Source organism: Bubalus kerabau, chromosome 5 (genome assembly GCF_029407905.1).
Source record: "Bubalus kerabau isolate K-KA32 ecotype Philippines breed swamp buffalo chromosome 5, PCC_UOA_SB_1v2, whole genome shotgun sequence".
NCBI lineage: Eukaryota > Metazoa > Chordata > Mammalia > Artiodactyla > Bovidae > Bubalus > Bubalus kerabau.
The window spans coordinates 17,358,870-17,373,280 of record NC_073628.1 but is presented as its reverse complement, the minus strand read 5'-3'; the positions used below and the strand labels follow the sequence as shown (position 1 = coordinate 17,373,280).

The 14,411-nt window shown below is 47.9% G+C and overlaps 1 protein-coding gene across 3 annotated transcripts in view; it reads left to right on the top strand.

The window, feature by feature from the left end:
- OPCML (opioid binding protein/cell adhesion molecule like) overlaps window positions 1–13,307 on the top strand; it is a 523,993-nt gene extending 510,686 nt beyond the window's left edge. For all 3 annotated transcript variants that reach the window (XM_055581185.1, XM_055581184.1, XM_055581183.1), the window contains one exon: window positions 13,207–13,307. In XM_055581185.1, coding sequence (XP_055437160.1) covers window positions 13,207–13,307 — 101 coding nt within the window. The remainder of the gene's footprint in view (window positions 1–13,206) is intronic.
- The last annotated feature ends 1,104 nt before the right edge of the window (window positions 13,308–14,411 follow it).

Here is a 14,411-nt window from a genome sequence, read left to right as displayed (position 1 = left end):
CCAGGAAGACTTGTATTGGCTGTACTGGATGGGGGTGCTCTTCCTGGAGATGCCAGCTTAATTCTCATATGTCCTTTCCCCTGAGCATGGTGGGCTGGGGCATGGAGATGGCCAGAGATGGGGAAGGAGGGCTCCCTGGGGTGTCTTCTTATCATTTGAACACTAATCCTGTCGATTGGGGCCCTACCATTATAACCTTGTGCGAAGTCACTTCAGTTCTGTCTGACTCTTTGCAACCCCATGAACTGCAGCCTGCCAGACTCGTGTGTCTTTGGGATTTCCCAAGAACTGGGTTGCCATGCCCACCTCCAGGGGATCTTCCCGACCCAGGGATCAAACGCACATTTCTTACCTCTCCTCCATTGTCAGACAGATTCTTTACCACAAGCACCACCTGGGAAACCCATTATAACCTCACTTGAACTTAAACACTTCCTTAAAGGCTCTGTCTCCAAACACACATCAGGAGTTAGGGCTCCAACATGTGAGCTTGGGGACACAGTTCAGCTCATGGGAAAGACGTAGCTTCATATCCCAGGGCAGCCAGCCACACGAAGCCCAGGTCAGCAGTTAGCCTGTTTGAACTCATTTTCCATTTCCATCTCCCATCTTCTATGCAATCTGAACACATTCTTTTAAAGGACCATTTGAGCATTTACACACCATCTGCTCACACCCCCCAAACCCACACACAGACATGCCGCATCCCCAGGCGTGCATTGGTGTCTGCCCTCAAGGACTGTGAGCTGGGTTTGTGGGGACTCTTTGGGCCCTGAAGTGATATGTGAATCCATCACAACACACACTCATAACAGACCTTTCACACAAACATCTTTCATATAGTTTCTGCCTACACTTACAGAACACAGGAAAATGAGATGAAAATCTCAAACGAAGGCAGACGACACGGGCTATGGAGGTAGTGGGCTGAGGCAGGAAGTGCTTAGGAAAAAGGAGAGACAACCCAGGTAGGCGAGTGATGCTCAGAGATAAATAAGTGGCTGGTGTTGCTGTGGGATGTTTCTTCCTCACTCACCACCAGTTGCTGCCCCTCCAGAAGCCACACAGACAGGACAGGTCACCAGCAGCGTGCCAGCTCAAAGCAGCATTTCAGATTGTCACTTTGCTCAGCCCCGGGGCCACTGTCAGGACTAGAGGGACAGCAGAAGGTAAAGAACAGACCAACACGGAGATGGATGGGGAAACTGGGTACCAGGCCTGACTCTGGCACACACCATGATGCCCTCTGTTCCATGGTGCCTGTAAAATGTAAGAACAGAACAAAGCACACTCCAGTATTCCTTCTTGCTTTCTAAGTCTCTATTCTGAAAAAACAAAAGGAAAGTAGGGTCAGAAGTAGATCTCCAAAGCCTGACATCCATAACCTTGGGGATGGCCGCAGCTGTTCTGATTATTGAAAGCAACTTGCTGGAAGTATTCGTAAGCTTCTTGGAGTGGATGAGGCCTCCAAAGGCCACCCAGCCCTGACATCCTAGAGCCTTGCCAGGACCGCATGAAGCCGGGGCAGCTGGGCTTGGTGTGCTGGGCACACCTCTGCCCCTCGAGGAAGCCACTCACTTTCTCAGACTTGCCAGCCCATTCTGCCTCTGCTGGGTCTTGGGCAAGAACCTCCCCTCCCCCATCCTTAGGGTGCAAGGAGGGAAGATCTGAACTTGATTACATCCGGCACTGCAGAGATCGTGAGGCACGCAATGAGCCACATGAACGTCTGGATTGGAACTGGCGGGGGAGAGGGACAGGGAAGCAAACAAAGCCGCAAAGGAGGGGATGGTGCAGAGAGGAGAGCAGATTCATCTGTGAAATTGCAGCGACACAAACAAGGAGCTCTGAGTTAAGTACCAGGACTAGGGACCCCTCCTCTGAATCTTTTCCTTGCATAAGAGAATGGCAAAGTATTCCAGTGAAGGTGGCATCTGGGCTCAGGATTTCTTTCCCTCAGGCAAAGTCTCAGTCCCTTGGAGCAGCCTGGAAGACAGTCTACCTCCCCTGCCCCCAGAAGCCATGAGGACAGAATCTCTATTTTCTTTTGCTAATGGCATTCCTCCAGAATAAATATACATGTCAGGCTGGCTCTTCAGACCAGATTTTCTTCAACTAGAGGCAGCCAGACAGCTCTTCTCCTCCTGCACCCTGGCCGGCCTTACCTAGGGCAGCCCCTGGAAAGCTGGCCACAGCCTGCCCCCCACCCCCTCCTCCATAAAGGCTCCCAACAACCTCACCTTCCCCAGGTGGCTCCAGGTGCAACCTGAGGGCTGGACACAGGGATCGAGGACCCAGCCTCTCCTCTCCCTTCACCTCCAGTCCAGACAGTCAGACCTCAGCCTCATGGCCCATTTCCCACCCCTAACACCCAGACTCCCCTTGGCCCCAGATCTCCTGGCCCCAGCCCTCTGCTTCCATCTTCTATGATGCAGCCATGTCACTCTCTTCCTCCCTCTCAGTCTCAGTCTGCATCTAGCCCCTCCACCGTCTGCCCAGGGAAGGCATTACAGCAAGAGGGGCAGGGTCTTCTGTGTCCTCGGGCATCTTTGAAGGGAGCCCTGTCTTTGCCCTCAGACCTCACTTCTGGTGCTTCAGAAATGCAGGTCCGTGGGCCTGGTCCCAGAGCCATTGAATGAAAGTCTCCAAGGACAGCCCTGAAGATATGCTCCGTGCGCAGGTCTCCCTGGGAGGCCGGGGCCCCCAGGAGCCAGCCAGTCTCTGGGCAGCTGTCTGGGAGCTTCCCATCTATGTCCCTAACGCTCTCCTCAGTTCTGAATCATAGGCCGCTCTGCCGCCTGAATGTTCTGTCAGGGCTAGCTCCATCTTTCTCTCCTTGGCACCTCCTCCTCCGCCTCAAATGTACACCTTATCTTCACACCCACCCCTCACTACAATGTCTGTGGTCATCCTGACCTTTCCATCCCCTCACTCCCTATGCCTGTCAGCCCACAGGTCCAAGAAAGCAGACCCCAGCACCACCCCTCCCACTGCCTCTGCCCACCCCCGTCACTCACCCCGGAGCCGGTGCCATGTCTGGTTGTGAGCTTCTCTTACGATGTGTGGGTCCCTTGTCCTTGGTAATCTCATCAATCTGCCACTTCGGGGCCCAGTGACCCTTCCCAAACTCAGAGTCAACCTGTTCACCCCCTGCTGAAACCTGCCTCCCAGAAAAGCCTGACATCAGCCTTGCTCTGAGATCAACCTCTATCGTGTCGCCACGTTCCCTGCGGCCTTCTCTGCACCCACCACTCTAGACAACCCCCTCTGTTGCCTGGGACCCTGGATCCCAGCACATTCCAGCTTCCGTCCATCAGCAAATGCTTGCTTAGAGCCTAGTATGCAGGAATTAGAGTCAGATTGAAATATGGAGAGGAACACACTTCCCAACCTTGTACAAGAAAGTAAACAGGCATTTACAATAGAATATAGAACATAAGTGCTACATCAGAAGAATGAAGAAGCTACTGGCTAGTAGGTGTTGGCTAGACGTGGCTTTAGACAGCTCAGAACCCTCTGAGGAAGCTATGCCTGGAGCTCAGAGGATCTGAGCCATGTGATGAATTCCTTCCTGCCTCAGATAGAAAGTCCACCATGGAAGGACGCCTTAGCATCAGGTCCTGCACCCAAGTGTGTCTGGCCTTAATCCCCTGCTTCTTTCTAACCAGTAGTACCCAGTCTCTTCCAGTGTGTTGTAGGCTCACAGAGGGAAGCATTTGTCTCTTCTCTGCCTAAGTTACACTTACCTTTGAAGCTTCTCCTTAATTGTACTCCATCTACCAAGCATTTCTGAGTCCCACTGAAGAATTGTACACCCATGGTTTAGATTTTCTTGATAGTTTACCTTTAGGCTTGTATTTGTTGCTACACTGAAGGGTATAGCCCTGAACCTTGTAATAGTTATTGTCCAGTAATTTATTAATCCTGAGTGGATTAATAAATATATCTTCCATTCAACAGGGAGTCCATAACAGCCTCCATAAAGGGTGAAAGTGTTCACTAACCAAAGGGAAGACAAATACTCTAACGGTCTCATAGTTTCCCCCCACCACCCCACAAGGAGGCCAAATCAACACATTGCTCTCACACTATCCCTTGCATTCCAGCCCCACCATATGTCCCAGTTCTAATTTGAAATTTAGGGTCCCCTCCAACCGGGTCTTCCTTGTAAGGGAGGCAACGTAAGGGAATGTAAGGCAGTATAAGGGAGACATCCTGACAGACTGTTGAAGAAGGTGCTCATCAAGTGGTTTCTTCTTGCAGAGACGGCCATGCTTGTCCATTTCCTGCTGATAGCACGTATGATTTTTATTTTCCAAATCCACTATTTAAATCCAGGTGGGAGGGAATGAGTCAGAGAGAAACGCCAATGCTTCTGGCTGGTAGCAGCAGCAGCATCATTTGTATTTTCCCCAACCTGCAAAATGTCAACATATTAGGGAAAAAATATGCAGACATTTCACATTTCATTCCTGATGAGGCTCCTTGTCACTCCCTCGCACCCTGCTCCCCTCTGTCTGAATCACTGACATCTGGCCATCAGCCAGAGCATTTAGGCTTTAACACAGAGTGCCTGGCTATGCTGATGTCAGCACATGCTGGAGCTTCTGGTTCGGCACAGACCAGAGCCTTGCCTCTTTCAGGGCTGTGATGAGCTGATGGGTCTGAATTAACTTCTGCTATGAACTTCCTAGGCCTTAGGCTTTGTGGGAGTGGCTGCCATTTTCACCTCTTTATCCCCACGCCTTCCCAGAGCATGAAGCCTGGTTCGTCTTCCTTGCAGAACAATACCACGCCCTGTTTCTGCTGTAATTAAAGACAATGGAGGAACAGCTCCCTTTGATAGCAAGTGATGCGCCTTCATCAGCCAGCCCTGCTAAAAAGAGGTTTACGTTTCCCCAACAAGAGTAACACATGCATCGTCTAATTAGATTTCCTCGCTCCTCTTTTAATCACCAAGAACATCATTATCCTTTTGGTTCCTCATTAGGAAGGTCACATAGTTCACACTCATAAAACTCATCTAAACTTCAGAACAAAAGTGTATCTTCTTAGATTTCAGATGCTTCCTTGATCTCACTGTGGTATTACCATGTTCAATCTTCCCATGTTTTTTTTTTTTTTTTTCCTCTTATTATGATGACCATACTGCTGCTGCTGCTGCTAAGTCGCTTCAGTCGTGTCCGACTCTTAGCGACCCCATGGACTGCAGCCTACCGGGCTCGTCCATCCATGGGATTTTCCAGGCAAGAGTACTGGAGTGGGGTGCCATTGCCTTCTCCAGATGACCATACTACCACCTGCTATTTTAGTAGGATTACAGCCACAACTTGCTATCGAATTTCTTGCTGAAGAACTGTGCCCAGTTTTCATTGCAATCACAGGAAGAAAAAGGAGGCCATTTCAATACCTTTCTCACTTGTAATGGACCCTCCAGTTTTTCTCTTTATTTATATGAAAGTATGACAACGCATTTACACGAGACCTGGAGAATATAGAACAAAGTACACATAGTTCCACTGTATATTACAGTTTTTTAAGTAAATAAGGCTTTTAGTTGGAGTTTCAATATCAAACTCTTGAAAATTCATTAATGAATATACATAGAAGTAGAAGGATATAGTAGACCTGAAGAGCACTGTGAAACAATTCAACATAATTAAGATTTATATAATTTTCACATAACAGTAGGATACAAATTCTATTCAAGTTCCCATAGACTATAAACCAGGAGACACTGGAACATATCCAGGGACATTAAACAAGGTGTAAAAATTTCATGGTCTAAACGTATTGAAATCATACAGAGTCTGTTCTCTTATCCCTGTAGAATTATGCTAGAAATCAATATCAAAAGACATTTGAAAATAACCCATGTGTTTTCAAGAGAAATGTGGCATTTACCAAGAGAGATCTTTGACTTAGCCATTGAAAACCTCAATAAAGTTAGGAGACTGAAAAAACAAAGTGGATGATTGCATAGAAGAAAGCATTTAAATGAGAAATTAATATCAAAATAAGAAATTGATATCAAAGCTACTTTAAAAAAACGTATCTGGGCCCTTCAATTTTTAAGCTTCAAAATCTTTTGCACAGCAGGATCTCATCCATAAGCTTATGTAGTTTGCTGGGAGCTTTGTGCTGAGTTTGGTTACTTTGATTTTCAACCCCTGTTCCTCCAGAGTGTGATCAGCCTGCCCTTGAGGTCAGCCACTCTTGTTTTCCAGAGAACTGGGTTTGCAGGTTAATTCTATGCTAAGTCCTCGACCAAATTTGCTTTTTAAAAATCTATAAGGTATAGTATATTTAATTCAACAAAGTAAGTAGCCTCTCCAAGTGAACTTTATTTTATTCATTTGTTTGTTTGCCTCTTTATTTACTTGTCTTACCACTGCTGGGCCTCACACATGGCCATAAAAACCTTACCTCCAGTGCAGACCACACGGACAGAATGATTGACCTTTCTGATGTTTATCATTTCTGGAATTTATCTCTTGATCATTTCTGTCTCTTTCTCTCTTCTGTATGCCGAGGATTAGCTCATTTTTCCAGAGAAGGCAATGGCACCCCACTCCAGTACTCTTGCTTGGAAAATCCCATGGATGGAGGAGCCTGGTTGGCTGCAGTCCATGGGATCGCGAAGAGTCGAACACGACTGAGTGACTTCACTTTGACTTTTCACTTTCATGCATTGGAGAAGGAAATGGCAACCCACTCCAGTGTTCTTGCCTGGAGAATCCCAGGGACGGGGGAGCCTGGTGGGCTGCCGTCTATGGGGTCACACAGAGTCGGACCCAACTGAAGTGACTTAGCAGCAGCAGCAGCTCATTTTTGTCTGCATATGTCCCCAAGGTATTTAGTTGTCATTGTTATGTGGTTCATGGTTGATTTTGTGGCTTTGTGTCTTTGTGTGAGCGTTTATGGAGAAGACAATGGCAACCCATTCCAGTACTCTTGCCTGGAAAATCCCATGGACGGAGAAGCCTGGTAGCCTGCAGTCCATGGGGTTGCTAAGAGTCGGACACGACTGAGCAAATTCACTTTCACTTTTCACTTTCATGCATTGGAGAAGGAAATGGCAACCCATTCCAGTGTTCTTGCCTGGAGAATCCCAGGGATGGGGGAGCCTGGTGGGCTGCCATCTATGGGGTCGCACAGAGTTGGACCCGACTGAAGAGACTTAGCAGCAGCAGCAGCAGTGAGCGTTTATTTTCAAAGGTGCTCAACAGCAGGAATGAAGGAAGCAATACATTTTTAGCGATGAGGAGGGTGAAATGAGGAGAAAGGACATAGTAACATGTTCTCACTTTTAGTTTATCCCTGAAAAAATATGTAATTAAGTCTGATGTTTATAAGAGTCATTCTGTTGGACTGAGTCATTGTTAAGGGTAAATAAGGATTTCTTGAATGTGGGGATTTCCCAGATAGAGCTGGGCTTCTAATTATACCTCCTCAGAGTAAGTGGCCTTCCCTGAGAAGCCTTTACCTGTGGTTGGAGCCACCTCTGGTCTTGTCAGGAGAGACCAGTCACGTGCTTGCTAAGCCAGAGTCACTTTTGCTTGGCAATTAACTTTTAATCCAGTGTACACAGGGTGTCTTTATTTAAAGCATGAGCCCCACCAAAGGTGCTACTTTAGAAACTAGCTGCTATGGCCCTAGTTCTGATTAACCCAGTAGTTATTCATCCTTTACTTAGTCTCAGTAATTTTATATGTCATCTGAACTCATCCTCAGAGCATCCTTGCACAGATGAGAGAAGCACCTCCCCACAGAGTTTATACATGAAAATCACTGCTTCAGAGATGTTAACCATCTCGTCCAAGTCATTGTGCTACTTCCTGCTAGAGAGCGTGCACATGGGAGCTCAGTTTGGTGCTCTGTGGTGACCTGAAGGGGTGGAAGGGGGTGTGGGTGGAAGGTCCAGGAGGGAGGGGATATATGTTTACTTATAGCTGATTTATTTCATTGTACAGCAGAAATTAACACAACATTGCAGAGCAATTATATTCCAATTTTTTTTAATTTAAAAACAAAAGTTATCCTGCTAGTAAATAGCAGAGCAAGAATTCAATTTCAGTTCTCCCTGACTCCTAAATTTAGTCCTCTTAGACTATCCAAAAGGCAAGGCGTTCCTGAGATGAAAGGGAGGTTGGGCTGTTTTGTTTCAAAGGGCATTCTTCTCAGAATCTGTGAGGATTAAAACATGTTTGTTTATTGATTTAGGTGAAGGCAGAGGAGTTGTACATCCGAATGGAGAATAGGGAGTCTTCCCTGGCAGATCCACTGCAGGCGTCATGAGTTCAATCCCTGGTCAGGGAACTAAGATCCCACTTCTCACACACACACAAACCACACATTAACAACAACCAAAAACTAGAGGGGGCTAGGCTGTGTGGAGAAGGCAATGGCAACCCACTCCAGTGTTCTTGCCTGGAGAATCCCAGGGACGGGGAGCCTGGTGGGCTGCCGTCTATGGGGTCGCACAGAGTCAGACACGACTGAAGCAACTTAGCAGCAGCAGCAGCAGCAGGCTGTGTGCAGGCAGAGGCTGTGCCTCTCCTTCTCTTTGGAAGCTGGCACATGACATCAATAACACCCAGTTCTTGGGTGGATGACGTGACTTCTGAGGCCAGCGTAGGGTCTGTTTCTCCTCAGACTTGCCACAGAATGTGGCTTTGGCCTTCTCTCATCACCCTGCTCAGCACCCCACACCTCCTAGGTCCTCCCAGCCAGTGACCTCTGTCACCCATCTCATGTCTTCACTCTCACCTCCCAAAACCCAGCTCAGCATCAATGCATTTGGAAAAGATCTACTAAATAAGCTAACCTTAGCCTCAACTAGGGGCTTCCCTGGTGGCTCAGTGATAAAGAACCAGCCTGCAATGCAGGAGCTTCAGGAGACACAGGTTCAATGCCTGGGTTGGGGAAGATCCCCTGAAGGAAGAAATGGCAACCCATTCCAGGATTGTTGCCTGGAGAATCCCAAGGACAGAGGACCCTGGTGGGCTACAGTTCCTGGGGTCACAGACTTAGACATGATTAAAACAACTTAGCAAGCACGGCCACAACTTGGCCGTGGAAGGGAGGGGGTGTGGACCCACGACAGCGGTCCTTCCCATGATCACGTGTCTGCTTCCTGCCAGATGCCATCCTGACCCCTCCATTTCTTTGTCTGAAAACTACATTATGAGCCCTGTTTTCAAGAAGCAACTTAAAGCACTCTGAGATCACAGAGCTGGCAAGCCACAGAGTCAGGATTTAAACCCAATTCGGTCTGAAGCCAAGTCCCAACCATTAGTCGCACTTTTCTAGGGACCAGTGACTTTGACCCCAAAAGGTTTAGGGCTGCAGGGACAAAGCAGTGAGGCCAAGGTAGGGAAGAGGCATAGAAGTAATCAAGGGGGGCATGCCAATTTGCTGAACAGCACCCATCCACCACTGCGTCTGTATTAAAGCATAAAGAAGCACTTACATAATCAGGTCAGTGACCTTCAGATACAGAAAACCTGCAGGAGAGAGGGTGGGACAAATTGAGACTAGCATTGAAACATATACAGTATCTTATGTAAAATAGATATCTAATGGGAAGTTGCTGTAAAGCAGAGGGAACCCAGCCCAGTGCTCTGTGATGACCTAGAGGGGTGGGATGGTGGGTAAAGGGAGGCTCAAGAGGTGGGGAATATATGTTTACTTATGGCTGATTCACGTTTTTGTACAGCAGAAACCAACACAGTATTATAAAGTAATTATCCTCCAATTTTTAAGAAAAACCTATGGGAGATACCCAACCCAGATTCTCCCCACTCCCTCATTTCCAATAGAATCAGGGTTACTTTGAAGCTTCACTAATGAATCCATTCGCTGCTAAAGGCCTCTGTCCTACATTCCGCCAACCTGCAGTGTGGTACATGCACACGGGCTCCTCTCTCAGCTTTGAACAAAGCCCAGGAGGTTTCCTGTGGCTCCTCACTGCACTGGCATTTGTCCCAACTGCCAAATCTCAAATGTGTCCAGGACCCATAGGAAGAAAGCAAGGCTAGTTTAATCTCTAACCTAGTAGGTTTGGTGAACTCCTTGGCCAGAGCAGCTTGGCCCTTTCTCATACACGGATGGGCCATAGACACTTCTAAATTGCCATGTGGTCTGATGCTTAGTACAGGGCTTATCACACTCACTAAAGAATACAACTCCCTGCAGCAGCTTAGAGAATGAGGCCAAAATAGGGAACGTTAGAGTCTAGGAACATTTGGTGCCCTTTTGCTGTCTCAGGAGATGGCACGCTGGCACGCAGAAAGCTGCATGGTGGTGGTCTTGTACCTACTGTAAAAGGCCTTCTGGCTGCCCCCCGACCCAGCCGTCCCTTCTGGGACCAGATACATAGTGTCCAGCCATTCTGTAACTCCAGACGCTAAGGGAGAAGAGCTCAGAGATTACTCTTCCCAGTCTTCTCTCACTCTGCTGGTGGAAGGACCGTGGCCACAGAGGGGCTATCCCTCAGGGAGGAATCTCTCTCATAGGTTTTCTGTATGCTAAAACCACTCACCTGGTTATGCAAATACTTTTCTATGCTTTAAGACAGAAGAAGTTGTGGGTTGCAGCTGTTTAGTGGATTGGTGTGGTCCCATGATTACTTCTGGAGGAAGGCATGGCAACCCATCCCGGTATTCTTGCCTGGAGAATCCCATGGACAGACGGAGCCTGGCAGGCTTCAGCCCATAGAGTTTCAAAGAGTGGGACACGACTGAAGCGACTTAGCACACACGCACGCATGATTACTTCCCAGTTTCTGGAAAAATTGAGCCGATTCAGAGGCCATCAAGGCATGATGCCACAGTCTCTGAAAAATATGCATAACGGACAATTTCCCACAGAGAACAGGCGGAGCTGTGGTCACCAAGGGCACCAGCCCTGTAGACAGAGTGACTCAGTTCCAATCCAGCTCTGGGTGTATCGTCTTGTGTGGCCATTGGCAGGGCGCTTAACTATGCAGCTCATCGGCTCCCCATCCAAAATGTGGGCATGCCATAGGGTTTCCTGAAGATAAAATGGGTTAATGGAGGTTCGGCATTTAGAGTCACAACTTGGCACAGAGAGAGCACCATATATTATTAGTATGCCTTATGGCCGTTCCCCCAAGTGGGCTGAGCAGGCTCGATGCCTGCTGGGGTTCTACTCCTTGGAGAACTCGGCTGGCGTGAACAGTGGCTGCACCCTTGCCTGCCTGATCAGCATGAACACCTTACTGCCATTGCCACCTGCTATCCTGATGACTCTTTATTCTTTCCCACACTTTAATGCACTGGCTTCATTAATACATCTCCTCTCCTGTTTATTTTATCTACATCCAACCTTACGTTGGTAGTGTGACATCCTCCCAAAATGCTCAGCCCGCTGGTAGAACTTGGAATAAAGTGATTCCTATAGTAAAGACCCCTGTCTATCTAGCATGGAGCCCACTCAACTCTTTCTTAAGTTGACATCAGTGTAATAAATTAGCAAAACACATGCACACATATATATAAAAAACTAGTTATTACACATCATATATAGACTTTATATTTTAAATATTCTTTAAAGAATCATATGGTTCTGCATCATCCATTTCCTTTTAAACTACCTTGAAAATCTCAATCGCTCATATTTTGCAGAAGACAATATAGAGAATTACCTTGGGCTTCAAACTGGGCCTTTTCCAACTCAGTGCATTCTCTAGGCCGGTACAATCCCTTAGGATATATACCTCAATTAATGGGGACCTCAGAGTCAGGCCACTTTATAAACGTTCATGAAGCCGTTATGGGGACCGCAGCAATGGGCTAAGGCATGGACTCTGTCCTGTTCTGTGAATACTCTATAACCAAAGTACATAAAACTCTGAGCAGGACTCTCAAGCTCTCAAGTAAATATGAATTCTTAGTAAATAAGAGAATTGTGTTATGCATTGGAGAAATAGAAGGTATCCTGCTGAGAACCCTGGGGTGGGAACAGGTAGATGCTGGTTGCTGAAGCGAGAGACATATATGTCCCCTGGCTAAAGGTCAGCATCAACTGTCGGCCCAACGAGGCCTGGGTCCAAGCCATGGCACTGACTAGGAAGCTGTGGGACCTGGGTGCTGTCAGAGGAGACCCGACTCCACCAACCCTTTTGTTGGGAGTAAAGTTCATTTCCAAGGAGCCACATTACCACTAAAGGTGGCAGTGATGCCCTGCCTGTCTTCTCACTGCTCCTGCCCTTTGTCACTGGCCCTGCAGGTTGCCTCTTGAGGACTTTTAAACCTTTGACTAAGATGTAGCTTTGCTTACCCTGGAATCTCTCTGTTCACTGGCCACTGCTCTTGCTTATGACCCTAGATTCTTATGCTGCCCAGCAAAGGTGATGGACGGGTATGGAGGCAGGGCAGGACACTTATCCTTCAGCCCTGGGTCCTCAGGATAGGCGAGGACAACCCCAGTGCACTCAGCCTGTCTTCTGGAGGAGGATGTAGATAAAGGGAAAGGAACAGCATTTGTCAGTCCGTGCTCTCATCTCTCGTGGAATATGAGGGATTCAGGGGGACTGTGACAAAGTCCCAGAGAGAGGGAAGAGGAAAGAAGGACGCTCGAGGGAAAGCCCACCAGGCAGAGGACAGTGGCTGCTAGGTCTGAGAAGGCGGGGTCCTCTCGGTACCCCATAGTGATGCGGGGTTGACTGCTGGCTTAAACGCCACCATAGTCTTTAAAATGATGGGGTGTAGTTATTCATCTTCCCCAGCTGCTCCACAACATCCCAGTCACACCAGATGAAGAGTCGGCCACAGCAACACCTAGACTCCTGGGTCTCACGAAAGCCTCCCTCCCTCTCCCTCTCCCTCCTCCCGCCTCTCCCCTCCATCCTGACTCTCCTCTCCCCATTCCTCTGCTTCCCCTCCCACCCCTGTCTGTCCTGCACACCACCTCCAAGGGCCTGCCCTGGCCTGTCAGCCGGCAGGTCTAACCCTGCCTTCCCTATACCTCCTTGTGGGTGCTTTAACCCCGGTGTCTGAGAGCAGGCTGCAGGGTCCAGGCGTCCCAGAGAGGAGCCCCTTTGAGTCTCTCCGTTTATGGGCACATGGAAGGGTCAGGGGCCGGGTGGAGAAGCATGTCTACGCAGTGCTTGGAGGGGCTGAGGAAGCTGCCCTCTGGGCGTGTGCTAATGCTAACAAGCCTGTCTCTCTTTCCCCTACACAGGGCCTGGAGCCGTCATTGATGGTGTAAACTCGGCCTCTAGAGCGCTCGCTTGCCTCTGGCTATCAGGGACCCTCTTTGCCCACTTCTTCATCAAGTTTTGATAAGAAACCATAGGTCTTCTGAGCAACGCCTGCTTCTCCATATCACAGACTTTACCTGCACTGCGGAGGGCCAAACAGTTTGGGCTTCTTTCTGTTTCTGTTCTTCTTCTCAGTATTTTTTTTTTTCGGACTTTTTTCTTTGTTGATTTGATTTTTCTTTCTAGTTTGAACGAGTGGGGTTTGGGGGAGGGGTGGGCAGGGTTCTACCACATGTAGGATAATCACTCATAGGTGGTGTGTCCAAAACTGGAACCCATTCTCCACCCTTCCCTTCCCTTCCCACTGCTCCCCCCGGCATCGTCACCACCAACCAACCTCCCTCCCACACCAAACCATATGTTCCATTTGGGCAAAAAATGTGCCTCGTGATAAACACCCTGAAGACACAACTTGACTTATAATGTAGTGCACAGCAAGAATTATATCCAAGTGTCCTATTACTGTGTCTTTTAAGCTGTGGACCATTTTCCTGACTATAATGTACAGATCCCTCTCTCCATGTTTATTATGCTCTAATTACATGAGGGTTCACATCCTTTCTTTCTGGGAAGTTCTCTCTCTCTTCCTGTCTCTCTCTCTGACTCTCTGTCTCTGTCTCTGTCTCTCTCTCTCTCTCTACATATATATGAAACATTGCCATCCTTCCTAGCCATTCTGCCCTATTTGCTTTCTCTACCAGCTATAAGGATTCGAAGTTTGGGGGTAGGCATACAACCCAAACCTAAACGTTGAGAAGTCATGTAACCGAAAATGGGGGGAAGAATCTTGAGGAGAGTATTTCTCTCTGAAAAAATACTATCCAGTTCTTAAAAAATGATCCATAGGTGGCTGATTATTTAGGGTTTATCAAGCTCACTATCAAAGTAATACACCGTTACCCATCTACTCAACCGTCTGATTGATCACTCCATCCAATTATCTCCCCACCCATTTTCCTCTCTGGCAATCTACTTCCTTTACATATCAATCCATCCATGTAATTATCCAACACATTTTTCTATTTCGTTCCCCACTACTCACTGTCACTCCATCACTGTATTCACCTCTAGTCATAGTATGTCTGTTCCCCTGGATTCATGTCTCCTCTACCTTCTGCAGACATTG